We start from the raw sequence: 21,746 nt of genomic DNA, 5'->3' as shown, positions 1-21,746 counted from the left end.
GGGGAGGATCTCCTGTAGATGGGCAGCGAATGCAAACAAACCCCGGGATGGTGGCGGGAGGGGAAGCCAAAGATCCGCCGAGGCTGGGGGGGCACCAGCAACAGTTTGCAGGGTGGGGAGGGCGAGAAGGGGAGCAGCTGTGGCGGAGGAAGCGGGGATAAGGCGAGGCGGGGAGGAGTGCGAGTGCAGCCTCAGTGCGGGGACGAATCTACACTAGAGACGGGGTGCGAAGAGAGCTGGGTTACGGCTCGGGGAGGAGGGCTGCATCTCCGGGGATGCCTTTCCGTTTCTGCAGACCCGAGGGGGCGTGGCCGGGCGCCGAGGGGGCGTGGCCGGGCCCGGGAGGGGCGTGCGCGGCGCGGCGGGGGCGGGGCCGCCGGCGGGGGCGGCGCTAGGACCTGGCGGCCGCCCGGCCGGCTCCCGGGAGGTTGATAAAGCGGCGGCGGCGTTTGACGTCAGTGGGGAGTTAATTTTAAATCGGTACAAGATGGCGGAGGGGGACGAGGCAGCGCGAAGGCAGCAGCCGCACCAGGGGCTGAGGCGCCGGCGGCGGACCAGCGACCCGAGCGTCGGGGTCAACCACGTCTCGTCCACGACCTCCCTAGGTACGGGCCGGCGGGGCGGCGCGGCGGGCCGGGCGGGCCGGGGGCGGCGCGGGCTCGGCGGGCACCGGCCGCGGCGCGGGGCGGCTGGCGCTGCCCGGCGTCCTCCCGCTCCGGCTCCGGCTCCGGCTCCGGCTCCGGCTCCGGCTCCGGCTCCGGCTCCCGCGCCCGCCAGGCCCGGCCGCCGCGCCCGCTCCCTCCGCCGCCCGGGAGGCGCCCGCCCGCCGCGTGGCTGCGGCGTGTCCGCCCCGGCCCTGGGGGGCGGCCGCGAGCCGGGCGGGAGGGCGCGGGGTCGGGCGGCCGCCGCGGGCGGGAGGCCGGGTTTCGGTCGGGCGGGGATCCGAGCCCCGGGGCGGTGCGGTGCGGCGCGCGGCCCCCCGGCCTGGGCCCCGCGTCCGGCCGCGTGTCAGCCCTACTGTGTGCCCCCGGCCCCTGCCCCCTCGCAGACGCAGCTGCGTTGGCCGCGCAGTGTTGTGCGTTTTCCTCACACACAGCACCCCTATTTTTAGGAGTTTAGCATTTGATCCTTCGCCGTGGTGTGAATTGAACGCATGAAATCCTGATTAAGGATTTTAACAGTACTTAAAAGGTATAAAGTTTTTCAGAGGTTTATAAATAGTATGGCGAGGTGTGTGGGGCTCAGTATACATTAAATATACGAAGTAAGATTGTGTTTTCCGATTTTTTTCACAACCTGATGAAGGTTATGCTGGATGAAATTTAAACATTTTGATTAAGTATTAACCACAAGGATTCATTTTGTTTCAAATACTAGAGATACTTAGGTATTTATATTTTGCTGTACTGAGGATTGAATCTGGGGACACTACTGCTGAGCTAAATTTCCTTTCCCTTTCTTTCTTCCTTCCTTTCTTTCCTTCTTTCTTTCTTTCTTATCAATTTTGAGACAGTCTAGCTAAATTGCCTAGGCTGGCCTGCGGTCCTCCTTTCTCAATCTCCAGTAGCTGAGATTATAGGCGTGCGCCACGCCTGGCAGGGATTCACTTTAATAGAAATGTTATTTAGAATAAATATACTTCATCATTCATGATAGCCCATATGTCAGAGGTAATGACAAACTAGAATTTTCCTAAGGGAAAAAGAAAAGGAAATAAAGCATATTTTATTATTGTCCACCAATCACAGCACTGGACAGAACTGTTTACAGTGGTAGCACTCTATAGGAAAAAAATACTACCAGAGAAGAGAGGCTGTGCCTTAGATCTCTGCTGGTTGGGTTTCTCAAGAAATTAGTTGTTTTGGAATGCAAGTGGATTAATATTAGTTCTTTTGAGTACTAGGGGAGAGGGTATTATGTGCCTTTTCTCTTCAACAGTTTTAGATGCAGTTTCAAATTATTTTATGAACTTGCCTTATTAGGAGAGGTATACATTTTAACTCAGTCTCGGTTATGAACATTTGCTTTGTGGTACATTGAGAACGGAGACTCTCGAAACCATTGATAAATAGGGCCCATCATTTGTTAAGTGTTTTCATGTGTTACTGATTTTGTCTGTTGGTTGTGGGGGTTGGAAGACCTTCACTTGTTAGCCATTCCTGTCAAGTGACTGTCTAAAACAGCACCTTGCTCTGACTCACTCATTACTGTATTAAAAACCAAATAAACGTGTTAAGATTTGTGTTGAAGGTTCAAACAAACAGGCTGAATTATTAGGGGCTATTTTTGGCTATGTAGAAACTCTGCTTTCAGGAGAAGTAAAGTTGAGCAGAATTGGGGTGAGTTGGGTGTCACTTAAGTCTTAGGAAGACGTGTTTCTCAAGAGAAATGCCTACTCTTTTTAGGAATGTAGGATTTGTAGAAAACATAGGCACTCAAATAAATATCAACATAGTTGATAGAATTCTATAGATGTGATCAAGTTGATTTAGTAAAGTGTTTGAAATTCTGAAGTTCTTTTTGGGGGTTGGAGAAAAGATAATTATTAAATGGAAAATATACCACGAGCAAAGATGATATTTAGCCTTAAGTGGAGTGCACATATATGTATAGTACTTTACGGGTTTTTTTTTTTTTGGTGGCTGTATTGTAACTCTGGGATAAAGAAGTCATGTTTCCCTGTTTGGGCATGCTAGGGCAAGTGCTCTACCACTGAGCTACATTCCTACCCTACAAGGTGTGTTTTTTTAATTGTAATATTCACAAAAATAACTTTCTTGAAATTGTTAATCTTTTCTCACAATGGTATTAGGCAATTGCTTGCACTGGGAAGACTAATGCTATGCTGGAGATAGTTTTTTTTATTATTTTTTATTGGTGCATTGTCATACAGATTAATGGGAGGAGATAGATTTTTTAAATGTAGAACTTAGTAGCAGTATATTTAAAAATTGTTTATGCTCCATTGTAAGACCTGTTTGATACAATTTTAAGCAAAGCTGTTTGGCAGGCTCACAAAGTTTAAAAGTCAGAAATGTAAGAGAGGAGAAGTTAATTTCTTTTTTCTTTTTCTTTTTTTTTTTTTTGAATGGTGGTGGTCTTTTCTTTTTCTTTTTTTTTTTTTTCTCTCTACTGGGGATGGAACCCAGGGGCATTCTACTTCCAGGCTACATTTCCAGCCCTATATTTTATTCTTTATTTTGAAACAGGGTCTCACTGAGATGCAGAGGGCCTCAATAAGTAGCCAAGGCTGGCTTTGAACCTGCACAATCCTCCTGTCAGCCTTCCAGATGCTGGGATTACAAGCGTGTGCCACCATGCCCGGCTTATGAGTGGTGGTTTTCATCTTTATAGGAGGGTCATCTCCTGGGTAGGTATAGAAAAACAACTTTTTTTTTTCTTTTTTCTTCCTCCTCTTCTTTAACAGTATTCTGATTTTGTAATCATTTGGGGTTTTCAAATCCCAGTGTTTCTTACTTTCTAGAGAGTTTGGGTATTTTTCTTTTTTACCTTGAGGAAGTTTGATGTGAATGTGGAATAACAACTTGATCTCACAGTGAATCCATTATCCAGTTAGTTTCTTCCCATCCTTCACTCTTCCTTGAAACTCCTGATACAGAACAACAGTTGAGGGGTTTCTCTATAGCTTTATTTTTGTGGAGTAGGGGATTGAACCCAGGGGTATTCTGCCTCCAAGCTACACCCCTGGCCCTATTTTATTTTTTATTTGGCCAAAAAACTGCCATCCTCTGGTCTCAGCCTCTTCCCAGATGCTGGGATTACAAGTGAGTGTGCATTACCATGTCCAGTTTCTCTTCAGCTTTAAGTGTGTAGCCAGAAGAAAATACCAACCTGAAAATACAGTGGCAATAAGGGTAATAGGTGGTATTTTAAAAAGTACTTTAAACACTTAGTCTTGATTTTCTTAAAGCCTTCCAGTGAAGGAATTTAGTTGTTATCCTCCATGTGGTGGTTTCTACACAGTTTCAGAAACTACTGAGGCACTTTCCTCATGAGACTTAAAGGAGGACAAGGTACCTTCTTCATTGGACATAATTATATAATTAGAGATGACAAGACAAGAGTTTATTGAATAAGTGACATTTGAAACCATACCGGTGAGGGAAGGAGAAAAGAGGGTAATTTAAAAAAGAATGAGGAGCCAGGTGTGCACGCTTGTAATATCATCTCCCCCCCCCCCCCACTTGGGAGGCAGAGACAGGAGGATCATGCTGGTTTAAGAGACCCTGTTTCCAAATAAAAATATAAAATAGGTCTGGGAGTGTGGCCCAGAGATAGAACGTTTCCAGGAACCCCAGTACCACCAATAAATAAATAAATAAATAAATAAATAAATAAATAAATAAATAAATAGAATGAGAAGGCAAGACACTAAGTGGACTGAGATTTTAAAGTAGGAAGAGAAAAGGTATGTATTATAGAGAGCAGAGCGATTATCGAAGGGAGTAATACTGTTCTGCTTGTTAGGGATGTTGAGAAGCATCAAGTGTCAGAAGTCAAAATAACTTTAACAAGTGACTTTTCAAGTTACTGGTAAATATATCTCTTTGAAAATGTGTGTTAAGTGGCCACTGTCACTACTTTGGGACAAATGGCTATACACTGATATTTTAGGGGCAAATGATAGCTACTAGAAATAGCATTTGACATGAAAAAGCCATTTATACATCCTCTATTTTTCCAATGAGATAACATGTACTTTTGACTGACTTACATTTGGTCTTCTGGCCACTAGAAGTAGAATCTTGTGTATTCTCTTGCTAACCTGTCAGCTTAATGCATTTTGTTCATACAGCTAGTATTTATGATTGACACCCCAAAAAATCAGTATCTGGATATCCTGCTAACTCGTCAGTAACGAGAATACCTAGTTGGAGAAATTTGTAATTGATGAAAGGTGTATATCTAAGGTCTCTTGTACAGTTCATCTTTTATTGCAAAATGCCAATTGTGGCAACAATGTTTCTTTAATCATAGAGGCGGAAGACAGTGTAGTGGAAGAATAAGGAATCATAAGTTTAGTGACTTTGCTTAAGCTCTCAGTTTTGAAGCTCTCCTATATAGTAATGATAATCTTATAACAAGGCTATTGTGGGAAGCGGATGATAGGGTAACACTTTACAGTTTGTAATGCTGTAATAAAATACAGTAACATATGTAAGTATGTGTCACTTTGTACTATTACATATAGTATATACATTTGCAATAAGAGTTATGATTTTCTCTTGCAATGTGCAAGATTTAGTTTGGGCAGAGGTAGTGAGCAAGTTTCTTTCTGTAAAATGCTGAAAATAGTTTGATTATATGGTTATTATGAGTATTAAATGTGACTAAAGTACTTAACCCAGTGCCAAACAGTCTATTGGAGGTAGTTCCAATATTTGGTTGTTCAGATGAGATTTTGAACTAAAAATTAATTTTTAAATAGATGACTTGGAAGTTTGTTCAGTCCCCTCTCCCCACTCCCACCCCCAGTACTGGAGGTTGAACCCAGGGGCATTCTGCCTCTGAGCTGCAGCTCCAGGCCTATTTTTTTTATTCTTTATTTTGAAACAGGGTTGCACTAAGTTGCAGAGGGCCTTACTAAGTAGCTGAGGCTGGCTGGCCACATACCTGGGATCCTTTTGTCTCAGCTTTCCAAGTACTGGAATTATGCCCAGCTTTTGTTCAGTTTTGCTTATATTAATACTTCTTAGCTATCTTCGTGCATTTTAGAGAATCATTCATGTGAAAAAAATCATCTTCTGGAATTATAAGATTCAAAATAAAGTAATTTCTTAGTTTAAGATTATGGCAGTTTCTAAGTACTGGCTGTTTTTGTGGTATTGGGGATTCTGTGTCTGAGCCACACTCCCAGTCCTTTTTTACTTTTTATTTTGAAACAAGGTCTTGTTAAGATGCTGAGGCTGACCTTGAGTCTGAGATCCTCCTGTCTCAGCTTCCCAAGAACCAGGATTATAGATGAGCACTATCATGTCCTGCTAAGCACTGGCTTTTCAAACAGCATATCTGCAAACTCTTAACTTGAGTCTGTTATGTACAGGAATGTCTAAAAAATGATTGACTTGAGACCATACTAAGAGTGACTCCCATAAACAGCCAGGAACCAGTGATCCTCCTGTCTCAGCCTCCCAAGTAGTGGGATTACAAACTACGTATGGGATTACAAATGGGTGCCACCACACCTGGCTAGGGATTGAGTGTTGAATGGCATATTGCAGAAAAGTTTTTACAGGAAAATCACTTCTGTTTTTAAGGGTTCTTTTGGAAGGCAGTTATGAATTAAATCTTCAGAAATTTGTTTTTATTAGTCCTTTAATTTTTAAAAAGTTAATGACAAGCCGGGCATGGTGGCGCACGCTTGTAATCCCCGCGCTTGGGAGGCAGAGACAGGAGGATTGCACAGGTTTGAAGCCAGCCGTGCTGGCTTAGGAGACCCTGTTTTCAAATAAAAAAGGTCTGGGAGTGTAGCCCGGAGGTAGAAGGGTTTCCAGGAACCCCAGTACCGCCAAAAAAAAAAAAAAAGAAAAGAAAAAAGAAAAAAGTTAATGACACTATGAACTAGCTGTGTGAGCTTTTGTGTAGAGTTGAGACATTTTTTATTCCAGGAAAATGGCATTGTACTTTGATGTTGTTTCTCAAAAACTAGCTAAATTCTGAAGCATGCTAGAAGTTCTTGGGAAGGCTGAATGATAAGACTGATGTGACTCAATGTCTTGTTACAACTGAATATTAGGATAGAAGTTTGTTATCTTTAAGTTACAGCTAAACTTGTTTTTGACAGAGCTTTTAGTCCTAGCTATTGTTTTTTTTTTTTTGTGTGTGTGTGTGTGCGTGAGTGTGTGAGACACTGGGGATTGCACCCCCAGGCCTATTTTTTCTTTATTTTCGAAACAAGATCTGACTATATTGCAGAGGGCCTTACTAAGTAGCTGAGGCTGGCATCGAACCTATGATCCTCCTGTCTTAACTTCCCAAGTACTGGGATTATAAGGGTGCGCCACCATGCCCTGCTTGGTTCCAACTTTTAAATTAATACATGTAATTGGTAATTATATGTGCTAAAAGGTTTTTTTTTTTTTTTTTTTTTTTCCCCCCCGGGTCTGGGGATGGAACCCAGAGGCATTTTACCTCCGAGCTACACCCCCTGCCCTATTCTTTATTCTTTATTTTGAAACCGGGTCTCACTGAGTTGCAGAGGACCTCACTAAATAGATGAGGCTGCCCACGAACTGTGATCCTCTGGTCTCAGCCTCCCAAGTCCTGGGATTACAGGCATGCGCCACCATGCCCGGCTATGTCCTAAAAGTTTTTAACTTTTTTTGTGTGTGTGTGGTACTGGGGGTAAAACCCAGGGGCATTCTACCTCGGAGATACATACCCTGCTGTATTTTAGTTTTATTAATTTAGTATTTCTTTTTGCAGCACTGGGGATGGAACCTAGGGGCATTCTACCTCTGAACAACCCCGCCCCCCTCCCGCCCTATTTTTTATTCTTTATTTTGAAACAGGGTCTCACTGAGTTGTAAAGGTCCTCACTAAGTAGCTGAGGCTGTCTGCAAACCGCGATCCTCTGGTCTCAGCCTCCTGAATGCTGCGATCGTAAGTGTGTGCCACAGCTTAGGTTTATTTTGAAACAGGGTCTCCTTAGGTTGATGAGAATCTCACTACTTACAGAGGCTGTCCCTGAACCTGCAGTCCTGTCTCTGTCTCCCAAGTACTGGGATTACAAGTGGGTGCCACCATGTCTGGCACAAAGTTTTAAACTTTTAAAAAATTTCAAAACATAAATCTTGGAAGAGACTTTAGAAAATAGAAATAATAAACAAGAAAATTAAGATTTTGTTAACTAGTGACAACAATTGCTAGCATTTTAGTAAGTATCTTTTAGGATATATGCTTTTTAAAACATGTGTAACTTAATTTTTCCTTAATTGAGATATCACATTGTAATTGTTGTAATCTGCTTTTTATTTCATATTATATTTCAGCCTGTGCTTAAACATTCTCTACAATAGGATATTTATTTAAATTTTGTGGTACTAGGGATTGAATTTAGAAGCTTCTACCTCTGAGCTACAACCCCCCCCCCCCCTTTTAAATTTGGAAACAGTCTTCCTAGGTTGATGAGAATCTCACTACTTGCTGAGACTTTCCTCGAACCTGGGATCCTCCTGTCTCAGCCTCTCAAATACCGAGGTTACAGGCAGGGATCACCATGCTGGCTTAATCCCCCTTTTATTAGAGTAGGGATTTTTTTCTTAATGAATAATGTTGGCTAAACATCTTTGTAGATAAATCTTGTCCTGTAGAGTAGATCCTTAAAAGTGGATTACTTGGGGCAGATGGCATGTACATTTTTAAGATTGAAGCCACCCATGGCCAGATCCATTCACAAAGATTGTACATATTTTTTCTTTATTAGGGGTAGATTTATGCTTGTTTACAAATACCTTTGTTTACAGTGGGTATTGTTAATTAAAAATAAATGCCAACACATAAGTAAAAAATGAGCATTTTACTTTTTTAATTTGTATTTCTTTTTTGTGGTGGTAGGGATTGAATCCAGAGCTTTGCACATGGCCAGATAAGCACTCTACCACTGAGCAATAATAGCCCTTTTTATTATTTTGAGACAGAATCTCACTAAGCTGCTCAGGCCGACCTTGAACTTGAGATCCTTTTGCCTCAGCCTTCTGATTAATTGTGTTTACTGGCATGTGCCACCTTGGCTGGCTGATTTGTATTTCTTTATTACAGTTGTCTTTTTATTAAATTACTTTTTTGTAATTTCTGTAATTTTTTGTTCTTTGACCTACTATTTTTCTCCTATTATTTTGTAAAAGTCCCTTTGTATGTAAGAAGTTACTTTTCATATTTGCTTTTTAATTTTGTATTTTTTTTAGGTAAGAATAATGTGCTTTAAACTTACTTTCAGATAAATGTTTTTCTTAAATTGGCAACTTTTTGACTTTAGTGCCAGCCCCTTACTCTTTAGGTGTTCTATTGGAATATTTTATTTTGTTTTTTATTCTAAATTCTTTGTAAAATATTAATTATTCCTGTCTTTTTATTGCCAGAGTATGGATATCAGCCTCAGTGTCCAGAGTAGATTCAACTCTCCATAACCACCAGCCTTCAGTTTTTGTAACTGTTAGTGCCTACCCTAAAAGTTGAAGATTGAAAGATAGTCTTAACATTTGGCACACAAGCCGGGTGTGGTGGCACATGCTTGCAATCCCAGCATTCGGGAGGCTGAGACCAGAGGATCACGGTTCGCGAACAGCCTCAGCTACTTAGTGAGGCCCTCTGCAACTCAGTGAGACCCGGTTTCAAAATAAAAGAATAAAAATAGGGCAGGGGGTGTAGCTCAGAGGTCGAGTGCCCCTTGGTTCCACCCCCCAGACCCTCAAAAACACACACACATTTGGCATGTACTGATTATACAGATAAGCTTATCCCTTCTCTTGTGGTTAAAAAAGAACAAGAGAATGTAAAGGGGTTGGAATTCGTGTTCCTTTGGGAGAGCAGAGAAGGAAGAATATAGGGTAGGTAACAGGATCATACGCAGAACTGGCTTTTTTCCTTTGATGTTACCATTCGACGTACTCCCTCCCTCCCTTCTCATAAGGAGGCTTCAGTTGCTTGTGAATACTTGCATAGAAAAGTGTAGAGAGATCTCCATTCCAAGCTTTCATATACGTGGAAGATCAGAGAGACTTTATAAATAAGTTTATAAGTTTAGAAGTAGAATAACTGCTAATAGTGAGGAAAATTTACAGAGGCAGGTGAGTTTTGTTAGGCTCTGAAGATTGGGTGTTTTGTAGAGAACATAGTATAGGCTTCTACCACTTGCTTGAATATAAAAAGATAGTATGTTTGTAACCTTTATAAAGTAATTTAAGTGCTCTTCCCTGATTTCTAAAGATTTTCAATCTAAAAGGAATACTTAAAAAGTATTTAAAAGTAATTAGAAGCAACTAGAAGAACAAATAGTGTTGTTCTGTTTAGTAAAAAAAAAAAAAAAAAAAAAAGAATATGGGCTTTTTTCCTGTAGCCACATGGAAGAAAGCCTTGATTTAAATGATTGTATACTTTCTGGAAAAAAGGTGTGTCTGAGTAGTCCAAAACTGACTTAATAAGTGTGGTGATATGTTTTCCGTCCCCATAGTTTTGAGCATATTATTTATTTATTACAAAGAATCCTGACATGTGTCCTAAAGTTGTCTAAATAGAGAAGGGGCAAAAAAAGGAGACTGTAGTGGGAAACTGTGACTTTCCTTTTCCTTTGTGTTTTTTTCTCTCCAAATTAGTTACATTTTATATAGTTGAAAAGATACGTATTTGTCTTGGCACCATTCTCTTTTTATAGCTGCTCTGGTAGTAGGAATTTTGCCTGTATTGAGACAAGTCTGGAATTTGAATACTTTTTTTTTTTTTAAACTGCTGCTATAATAGTCACCTGTGGTAGAGATGTGGTAAAATGGAACTTAGTGTCCTATTTCACAGGGTCTTGGCAAATACCTTTTTGAGATTTGTCATGATAACCTTATTCTAAATTTAAGCTTGTGTGTCTCTGTGTGTGCCCTTACAACTGGTTGTCACAAATTTCCTAACTTACAGATCTGGTTTCTTTTAGTGTTAAAGTTAATTTTGAAGCTAGAAAGGGAATGATTAAGCTATTTACCTGAGTCAAGGAAACATTCTCACTTTGATGGATTCCTGATCGAATGTTACAAAACTAAGGATTTAGTGCATCAAAAAGCCTTTTGGAAATAGAAATGCAGTACATTGTCATTTAATAAAAGCTGATAAGAAAGAGAATGTCCTTTACAAAAAATATGGAATAATTTGGTGTTATCTGTTGTCTAGCCAGAGAAGGATGTTTAAAAACCAGCTCTTACATGTTTCTTTTCCCATTTTTTCTGTCACCTTGACTTTGGACTTCTCCCTCTATGTTCAGGCTCTCCTAGCTACCTTAGATCTGATCTCCCTGTTTTTAGGTTCTTACTATACTTTTTACTCATCACTTTTAGTTTATCTTTGAAACATAGCTTTAATCTGTTTACTCTTTTGCTTCAAAATTTTCATTAGCTCTCCACAGGGATGATACCCAGCATTCTTAGCCTGCATATTTAAGGTTGGCATTAACCTGACCTTCAGGGCCAGAGAGATGCAGCCATCTCCAGAATGTCTTTTCTTTTTTTCTTTTTTTCTTTTTTTTTTTGGTGGTGGTACTGGGGATAGAACTCAGAGGTATTTTACCTTCTACACCCATTCCGATTTTATTTCTTACTTGGAAATGGGGTCTCACTAGATTGATGAGTCTCACTACTTGCCTTTATAAGAAAGGCAGTTCAGTGTATGGAAACAGTATGGGTTTAATATAAAGATAGAAATTTTGATGTATGCCTTTTTATCTGTAGAATCTTAAAAAATTGTTAAACATTTTTTTGAATGTTCACATCATTTCCTCCCTCTTTTTTTTTTTTTTTTTGGTAGTACTGGGGTTCCTGGAAGCCCTTCTACCTCCGGGCTACACTCCCAGACCTATTTTTACATTTTTCATTTTGGAAACAGGGTCTCCTAAGCCAGCACGCGGCTGGCTTCGAACCTGCGTGATCCTCCTGTCTCTGCCTCCCAAACGCGGGGATTACAAGCATGCGCCACCACGCCTGGCCCTCCCTCTTAAATGGGGGTGACAGCCAAGTCACAGGGTTGTTTGTAGGACTACCTTCACAATGCCTGGCCAAAAGACATTAAGTCATTAGTGAATGTAAGTTCCCTTCTCTGTGGAAGTAAATTCTGAGGCAGTATGTTTCATTAAAAACATTTGAACTGGGCTGGGATATAGCTCAGTGGTAAAGCACCTGCTCTGCAGGTGTGGTGCTTTGGGTTCAATCCCTGGTTCCAAACAAATTATTAATAAATAAATAAAAATAAAAACATTTGAAACTTAAAAAAGTGACAGAAAAAGATATAGTAGATGCCCACAATTCCTATTGCAAACACTTTAATACACAGTATTTGCCATACTGGTTTTGAATCTTTTTTAAAAGCAAAATAAAAGTTACCATACAGATGAGGGATTCTTCCAATACCTTCCCTTTTTTCATATATATATATATATATATATATATATATATATATATATATACACTGATCCTGAAGTGTTGTACATTTTTCTGGTTTTTCAATAGTTTCTTATTGTGCATATGTATTTCATAAACAGTATGTTGGATTTTATTATGTTTAAAAATTTAGTGTTTCAAACTTTTTTGTAGCTTAATTATTTTTCAACATTGATTTTGCAGTTTATGTGTAAATAATGTAGATTTTATTTATTGATTCTAGTTCTTCAACATAAAGATTATCCTTGATATTTAGGTTGTTTCTTTTCCTTTTTCTATACTTTCTTTTTTTACTAGCAACACTTTAGTGAGCAAGGAGTCCTGTTTCTCACTTGTACATATGTGCAGGAATTCCTCTAGGGTATAAAAACAATATATCTAAAATTAATAAACTCAGAAAAGCTTTATTATTGTATACTCTCATTTTTAAAAAATATGGACCACAGAACAAAAGTGTATTACCTTCACTTTGCAAAATACCAAAGAGCAGATGCAGTACCCTTTTTATGTTTTGACATGAGATGAGATTTTCTGCAAAACTTCCCCTTTAGAAGAAAATGGAGAGCCCAGTGTGGTGGCTTATGCCTTTAATGCCAGTACTTGGGAGACATACTGGAGGACTGCAGGTTGGAGGTCAGCCTCAGTAGCCTAGTGAAATTCTCAGCAACTTAGACCCTGTTCCAAAGCATGAAATAATAAAAAAGGGCTGGAGGGTATAGATCAGAGGTAGAATGTCCCTAGGCCCAATCCTCAGTACTTAAACAACACACACACACACACACACACACACACACACACACACACACACACACAGAGAGAGAGAGAGAGAGAGAGAGAGAGAGAGAGAGAGAGAGAGAAAGAGAAAGAGAAAGAGAGAGAAAGAAAGAAACGAAACAAGGAAAAAGATCCATCCTAGTGTGAGGACTTGGAGAACCTAAATAGAATATGTCTGAATTTCTATGTTGTTTCCTTTCCTTTCCGGTACTGGGGATTGAACCAAGAGGCATTCTACCTCTGGGTTATATCCCTGGCCCTATTTTATTTTATATTTGGAAACAGGGTCTCCCAAAGTTGCTGACAGCCTCCCTAATTGAGGCAGACTTTGAGCCTGTGATCCTCCTGCCTCAGCCTCCCAAAGTATGAGTTTATAAGCATGCACCACTATGCCCAGCTAGTTCTAGTATTTCTTATCTAGCCAACAAGGTTGAATTCAAACTGCAACCTCATTTAAAATATCTAATTTAAATTAACTTTAATATTTTCTTTATCTTAAAGTACATTTTTATTCAATTGTGTGGGTTAAAGAACCAGTTAAAATTTGATGCAAGCTTTGGGAGACATACTTTGAGTTCATAAGTTTATAATCTATATTTTGCTTCATGTATTTAGATACATGCACAAAAGCATTTTCTATGCCACAGTATTCTTCAAGTGAAAATTGCAAAAGTTGTGTGACATCAGTGCTAGTTACTATGGAAACAGGGTAGATTTCAAATGGAAAGTAATATATGAATCTTATAGAAAAAACCTCTTCATTTCCTGCTTTGATAATAATGAGGGAAAATTATAAATGATCTTATATAACTTTAGAGCATAGATTCCCTGGAATGATCCAGTGGGATGGTAGTAACTTCTGATGCAATTGGGTGGCATTGAATAAAAGTAAAGCTGCACTGAGTATTTTTTTTCCCTAAAAAGGAGATGTCAAGACAATAACCTCTGGAACCTATGCTTTATAGAGTTTTTTTTTTTTTTTTTTTTTTTTAAGCCTGAATCTTTTAGAATGGTCTTTGGTTGTTGCCAACAGGACTAGTGGGGAAAAGTATTTGATAATTGGCACTAATAATAGTTCTGGAGTCTTCAGTATTTTTCTTTTGGTTATTTGTTTTAAAGTGTGAGTTTTGTATGAGAGAAATTTAATCTTTTAAATTCTTAAGATCGTTATTTTATAGGAGCAAATTATGAGTTAAATTTTTTTGTGTAGTATCTGATAGGTTAATAGCTGCTTCTTGCTATTTAATTTATTTTTTTTTAAAGTACTGAGGATGGAACCCAGGGGCATTCTACCTCTGAGGTACCTCCCCAGCCCTATTTTTTATTCTTTATTTTGAAACAGGGTCTCACTAAGTTGGGAGGGCCTCACTAAGCTGAGGCTGGCCAAGAACTTGCAATCTTCCTATCTCTGTCTCCTAAGTACTGAGATTACAAGTATGTGCCACTACACCCAGTTAAAAAAATATTTTATTGACATCCAAGTTTGTGTCTTTGTTAATATAGCTGTCTACGCTGCATTGTTCTGGGAGGCAAGGCCCAGCATTGCCATAAAAACTTATAAGGTGACTGATAACCACGCTAGATCAATAGTTTTAAACCCCTATCGTGTGTGTGTGTGTGTGTGTGTGTGTGTGTGTGTGTGTGTGTGTGCGCGCGTGTTGCTAGGGATTGAACTCAGGGGTGTTCTACCGCTGTGCTACACCCCCAGTCCTATTTATTTATTTATTTTTTTTGCAGTACTGGGGATGGAACCCAGGGGCATTTTACCTTCAAGCCACACCCCTAGTCCTATTTTTCATTTTTTATTTTGAAACAGGGTCTCACTAAGTTGCAAAGACTCACTAAGTAGCTGAGGCTGCCTTCAAAATGAGATCTTACTGTCTTAGCCTCCCAAATACTGAGATTACAAGCTTGCACAACGGTGCCTGGCTCCTATTTTTTTTTTATTTTGAAACAGTGTCTGGCTAAAGTTGCTGATAACCTCACTATGTTGATAAGACAGTCCTCAAGACTGAAATCTTCCTGCCTCAGCCTATTTTCCATGTTAATATTTTAATTTTTAATTTTTTTTGGTACTGGGTATTGAACCCAAGGACTTTATTTCTCTGAGATAGACTCCTCCAAAACTGTTTTATTTTTTATTTTGAAACAGAGTCTTGCTAAATTGCTAAGGGTCTTGCAAATTGCTGAAATAGATCTTAAGCCTGTGATTCTTCTATCTCAGTCTCCCAAGTGTTGGAATTTTAGGTATGTGCCACCACACCAGCCATCATGTTAACATTTGTGTGTGTGTGTGTGTGTGTGTGTGTGTGTGTGTGGTGCTGAGGATTGAACCCAAGGGCATTCTATCTCTAAGCTACACTCTCAGCCCTATTTTTTATTCTTTATTTTGAAGCAGGGTCTCACTAAGTTGCAAAGGGCCTCACTAAGAAGCTGAGGCTGGCCACAAATCCAAATCTTCCTGTCTCAGCTTCCCAAGTACTGGGATTACAAGCGTGCGCCACCACGCCCAGTTTCATGTTAACATTTTAAAACACTTATCCATCTGTTTTTTAAAAATAGAAATTGTTTTATATGCCTTGTCTTTTTTGTACTTTATATACAATCCTAAATAGCTAAGCGGAAGTGTTAGTTGTAACAGAGTATAAGCCAAATTCCTAGAAAGAATGGAGTGTTATAGTTTAGTTTAAAACCTTTTTCTTTTCTTGAAAACTTTGCTTTAACGTCATGACCATGAAATAAAATTAAATGCATGGCTTTTACATACTTAACACATAAACTATTATAACCCTTGTTACTCGGCATCATCTTGAAATTAGAAATGCAGTGTCAAGCTCCGCCTCAGATTTTACAGGATCCTCAGGTGATTCCTATTTCTGCGAAGAGTTTGAGAACTGTTATAGAAACAGTAACACTAATTAAGTCTTGGCGCATTTTCCCCCCCACACCCCTACCCACAACAGTGAGTGGTCTAGTTGTGTGTTTTCCTTTAGAATGAGTGCATTGGGTCTCAAAACCTATCAAACCCCCTGTGAATGAGTAATATATTAAGTATTGGAGCTAGTTTTTAATCATTTGTACAAGAACTTGAATGTGTGTCTTCATGAATCTTGATGTGACATCTATTTTATGGAGTATATGTATATTATATTGATTCATAAAACCACCTGTAGGACTTAGAAAATGCTCATCCTCCTTAATATAAAAAAACTTTAGAATTTCTTTTTTTGTGTGTGTGGTACTGGGAATGGAACCCAGGGGTATTCTAACCTCTGAGCTACACCCCCAGCCCTGTCTTTATTTTTTTGAAACAAGGTCTCACTGAGTTGCAAAGGACCACACTAAGTAGCTGAGACTGTCTGAACCACATCCTCCTGTCTCAGCCTCCATAATGCTGGGATTACAAGCATGTGTCACCATGTCAGGCTCCAGAATTTCTTAAGGAATTGAGTATTAGTAACTTTATAATAACTCTATTCTTTATACAGAATATATGTAGGCATGATTAGGTATTGTACTCATAGGAATTTATCCACAAAGGAATGAATTTGTTACCATTGCAGATATTCAAAATTGTTTTTAAGGCCCTATGTTCAGGTCACAAGAAAATACTTGAATTTGAATGGTGACAGAATGGGAGGATAGTTTGTTTTTAATCACATTGGTATAGCCATGGGCATTTATCCTAGAAATGGAAAATACAAATTAGAATGTTTTTGTTCTGGAAGGTGATTGAGGTTGGTTGTATTCTTTTATTCTTGTGTTTAATAAACACAAGAGAGAGATGTTAAGAGAAATAGGCTGGATCTGATTTTTTTTTTTTTTTCAGTACTGGGGATGAAACTCAGGGGCATTTTACCTCTAAGCTACACCCCAGACCAATTTTTTTTTATTCTTTATTTTGAAACAGGATGTCACTAAGTAGCTGAGGCTGGCTGTGAACCTGGGATCATCCTGACTCAGCTTCCCAAGTATTGTGATTACAAGTGTGTGCCAACATACTGGATCTGATTTTTGAAAAATCTGCCTTGAGATATAATTTTCATAAAATTCACTAATTTGGGAATATAGTTTGATGTCAACAAATACATAGTTTGTAACTGCCCCTACTGTCATGAGAATACAATATTTCCAGTACCTCAAAAAGTTCTCTTGTGTCACTTTGTAGCCAATTCTCTTCTTTACCCTCAGTTTCTGGCAGCTGCTGATCTGCTATCACTGTAGTTTTGCTTTTCCTAGAATTTCGTGTGTATGGCTTCTTTCATTTAGCATACTGTTATTTAAATTTATCTGAAAAATATATTTTAAAATTGTGGGATAGTACTCTCTTAGTATGTATTTAACACATTTATTCATTTCCTATAGTAAATGAACAAACATTTGTGTTGTTTTGAGTTTGGGGCTATTATGAATAAATCTGCTATAAACATTGATGTTCTTTTGTTGTCATTGTCTATTTTTTCCAAATACCTAGGGGTGTGATTTCTGATCATATGGCAGATGTTTTAACTTGTAAAAGGGATTGCCAAAAGGTGTTTTGAAGTGGCTTTATAATTTTTCTTTTCCACCTGAAAAATAAGTGAGAACCAGTTACTCCACTCTTTTGCTCATTATAACAGTTAAGCCTTTCTGGTGAGTAGTGGTGTCTCATGTGCGTACTTATGATTAATACTATTTTATTTGAAGTGCCCGTGTTATGGTTTGGATATTGAATGTCCCCTAGAAGAGCTCATGCATTGGCAAAAATGTTCAGAGGTGATGTAATTGAATCATGAGGATTCTAATCTCATCAGTGGATAAATCCATTGATAGAGTAATGGATTTATTGATAAGGTGGTAATCTAGGCAGGTCAGGTGTAGATGGAGGAGGTGGCTCTTTGGTGTGGCTCTGGGGATTTTGTGTGCCTCTGGCCCTCTTCCTCTCCCCCTTCCTTTCTTCCTCGTCCTCCTCTTCCTGCCTCCCCTTCCCAGCACCATGCCTTGAGATGCCCAAATATGACCTACTAATGTGCCCTGAAACCTCAGAAACCTCCAGAACTGAACAAATAAATATTCCCCTAAGTTGTGGTTATCAGGTATATTGGGTCACAGGAGTGAGAATGTTGGCCGAAACAGTCTGTTAAAATCTTTTACCCATTTAAAAATGGAATAGTTCTTATTCAGTTCTAATAGTTCTTTATCATGAATACTAGACTTTGAGAGTTTTAGTGTTTATACATGAGGAATATTGATCTGTAGTTTTGTTACCTTGCAGTATGTTTTGTCTTGTTTTGTTTTCAGTATAATACTGGTTTCATGAAATGATTTGGGAAATATTCCCTTCTCTTTTTTTTCCCCTGGAAGGCTTTATAGAATTGATATCATTTCTTCCATAAGTGTTTGGTAGAATTCACTAGTGAAACTGTCTAGGACTAGAATTTTTTTTGTAGGGTGTTTTTTAGTGGGTTTGATTTTAAAGTTGATTATTTTCAGTCTTCCACACTAGTGAATGTGAGTACCTTCTTTTTGTTAATGAATTTCTTAGGGTAGAGTTCTTGCTTCCAGATTTTAGGCGGCAATAATTTCCTTGTGTTTAGATAGAGTAAACATAAAATTTTAGAATTATGTGATGTGCGTGCGTGAATATGTGTGCATGTGCTTGTGTGAGTATATCCCCTTCTCTCCCCTCCCCTTTTGTGGTACTGGGGATTGAACTCAGGGGACATCCTACCTCTGAGCTATAGCTCAACCTTATTTTATTTCTTATTAGGTAGCTCCAGCCCTATTTTATTTTTTATTTTGAAACAGAGTCGCTAAGTTGTTAAGGCCTCACTAAATTGCTGAGGTTCATTGCAAACTTGTGATCCTCCTGTCTTAGCCTCCCAAGTACTGGGATTACAGGTGTGCATCACCATGCTTGCATGGTATATTTTGAAAACAAATTTTTGGTCTTTTGTGATGCCCTTTTCTCCCTTCTAATTACTAGAACGTTTAGAAGTAGATAAAAGATTGAGAAGCAGGATTCTAGAATATTTGAGACTTTCTCTTGTCTCTAATAGCACTAGCACGTACTGATTCTCCAAAAACCCCTTTATTTGCATCACTACTTAAAAAAGAATATTCCTATTATGGAAATTTTCAAATATGTACAAAAGAAAAGAGAAAAACAAGAGTCCTATATTTCCCAGATTCAACAGTTATCAACATAATGGTCACTTTGTTTTAACTGTTCCATCATAGCCAACCTCCCCAACAGATTATTTTGAAGGAAATAGCAGATAGTATGAATGTTTTATTTGTGTCCTTAAAAGATTACTTTAAAAAAATAGCTACTTCATTATCACAGTAGAGAAACAACATCAAGTATCTAGAGTTTAAAATTTTCCTGACTGTCTCAATGTTTTCATAGTTGATTTTCTTAAAGCTCAAACACTGCATTTCATTTTTTTAAAGTTTATTTAGGTTCTTCCTTTTCCCTCTCTGCTTTTGCAATTTGTCCAGTGAAATTACATATGTTTTGGTTTTTTCTTTTTTCTTTTCTTTCTTTTTCTTTTTCTTTTTTCTTTTTTTTTTTTTTTGGTACTGGGGGTGGAACCCAGGGGCCTTTCCTCTCTGGGGTACACTCCTAGACCTATTTTATACTTTATTTGGAAACAGGGTCTCACTAAGTTGCTGAGAGCCTCACTAAGTAGCTGAGGCTGGCTTTGAACCTGTGTGATCCTCCTGTCTCCGCATCCTGTATTTTCTATCATGTAGTTATATCTAGAACTTTGACCAGATGTAGATTTAAAAAAAAATTATCTCCAGCAATACATCATAGATGCTTGCTATGCTTCCTGATTCATCATATCCAGAGCTACACAATGCCTGATTAGCTCTTTGTTAGGACTAATTCAAAGGAGTTAGGCGCATATCTTACCTGTTACAGTCTGCTTTATCAGCATTTACCTTACAGTCCTAGTCATTGTCATGGCTGCTGTTTTGAAGTCTCCATTTCTAGGGAGTGAAGATTAACTTGGTTCTTTTTATGGAATACCTTAGATAGACTTTATCACTTAATTGATTCTTGGATAAGAGTGTTAAAGCCAGGTTATCAGTTACTATAAGTAAGTCTCCCTCCTTCCCTCCCTCCCTCCCTTCCTTCCGTACTGGTACTGGGGATTGAATCCAGGGGCATTCTACTTCAACGTATGCCCCCAGCCCTATTTTTTATTTTTATTTTTTGTGGTACTGGGGATGGAACTCAGGGGCATTTTTCCTCCAAGCGACACCCCTAGCCCTATTTTTTTTTTTTAATTCTTAGTTTTGAAACAGGGTCTCACCGCTTTGGGGAAGTCCTCACAAAGTAGCTGAGGCTAGCTGTAAACGTGTGATCTTATTGTCTCAGTCTCCCAAGTACTGGGATTACAGGTGTGCACCACCACACCTGGCTTAGTGTATTATTTTTAATTGGGATTCTTTTAGGTAATCTATTTTACTTGAAGATAAATGAAAAAAATTGGAGAAATATTTTATAGACATTTAGAATAAATATGACGTATTTAAGTAAATTATTATTTAGTAATGATTATATGTTCAGTACTTTTAAAGGAATTTTTTTCTCTGTTAACTAGATTGGCCACATTGATTATGGCTTCTTAGATCCTCTTCTAGCTCTTCTAGGTACAAAATAAAGCTTTAGTGTGCCATAGGACTCTATTATTTGAAAGATCTTATTTTTAGAGTTATCATTTTTATTATTTTTCTTGTTGATGCTCTAAAACTTTGCAGAGTACATGCTAGAAGGGAAGCCTTTTTCTTTAACGATTCCTTGTTTTTTCACTTTGAAAGTAGTTTGATGAATTCCTTTGAGGTTTTAGCAATTCAGTTAAGTTTGCTCTGCAACCATGCACTATATATATTTTTCTTGGCACTGTTTCTTAAAGGTTAACTAATGCATTCACTTTCTCAAAAATTCCCTTTTGTTGATGGTGATCTCAAGTAGTAATTTCTTCTTAAACTTCTAGGTAACATTAACTGAAAAATTCCTTGGTACATCTGTAATGGTACTTCCTGTTGAATTTCATTGCCAGTTATCATCCTAAACCTCTCATACTGTCTTTTGTGCTAAAACTTTATGCCTTTGATAGCTTGCCTATACAGTTTTAAGCATTTTATAGACCATAGATAGTGTTTAAAAAACTGTTGCCTTGGTTCAGCGTTTTACCAATCTCTTGCATTTTGCAGATATGCCTATTCTGTCAAGTTTTCCCACGTCAATAGTCAACCTGTCACATTTAACAAAAATTATTGGTAATTGTGCTGACCTAGAGATCTATGCTTCAATTATGTTTTCTTGTCTTTCACAACTGTCCTTTATGAATGTGATTGTTTGAACCTGGATGTTAACACATACTATATTTTATTTTTTGTAGATTTAAAATGCTATGCTTTCTAGAGTGACTTTTTTTTTTTTACTTTTAAGTAATCTGACTGTGAGAGAGAGAGAGTGTGTGTGTGTGTGTGTGTGTGTGTGTGTGTCTGTGTGTGTGTGTACTGGGAATGGAACCCAGGGCCATTTACCTTTGAGCTATACCCCAGACCTATTTTTTTTTAATACTTTATTTTGAAACAGGGTCTCACTGAGTTGCAGAGGGCCTCACCAAGTAGCTGAGGCTGGCCGTGAATCATGATCCTCCTGTCTGGTCCTCCCAAATGCTGGAATTACAAGTGTGCACCACCACGCCTGGCTGCAGTCTAACTTTTTTTTTTTTTTTTGGTGGTACTGGGGTTCCTGGAAACCCTTCTATCTCCGGGTTACACTCCTAGACCTATGTTTTACACTCTTTTATTTGGAAACAG

At 38.8% G+C, this 21,746-nt stretch overlaps 1 protein-coding gene across 2 annotated transcripts in view; it reads left to right on the top strand.

The window, feature by feature from the left end:
* Nucleotides 1-487: 487 nt before the first annotated feature.
* ATL2 (atlastin GTPase 2) overlaps nt 488-21,746 on the top strand; it is a gene marked incomplete at both ends in the record, with an annotated part of 59,490 nt that continues 38,231 nt past the window's right edge. For both annotated transcript variants that reach the window (XM_080710974.1, XM_080710973.1), the window contains one exon: nt 488-605. In XM_080710974.1, the coding sequence (XP_080567100.1) occupies nt 488-605 (118 nt within the window). The remainder of the gene's footprint in view (nt 606-21,746) is intronic.

This window comes from Muscardinus avellanarius (assembly GCF_963383645.1).
Source record: "Muscardinus avellanarius genome assembly, chromosome: 15".
Taxonomy (NCBI): Eukaryota; Metazoa; Chordata; class Mammalia; order Rodentia; family Gliridae; genus Muscardinus; species Muscardinus avellanarius.
This window is presented reverse-complemented; position numbering and strand designations above follow the sequence as displayed.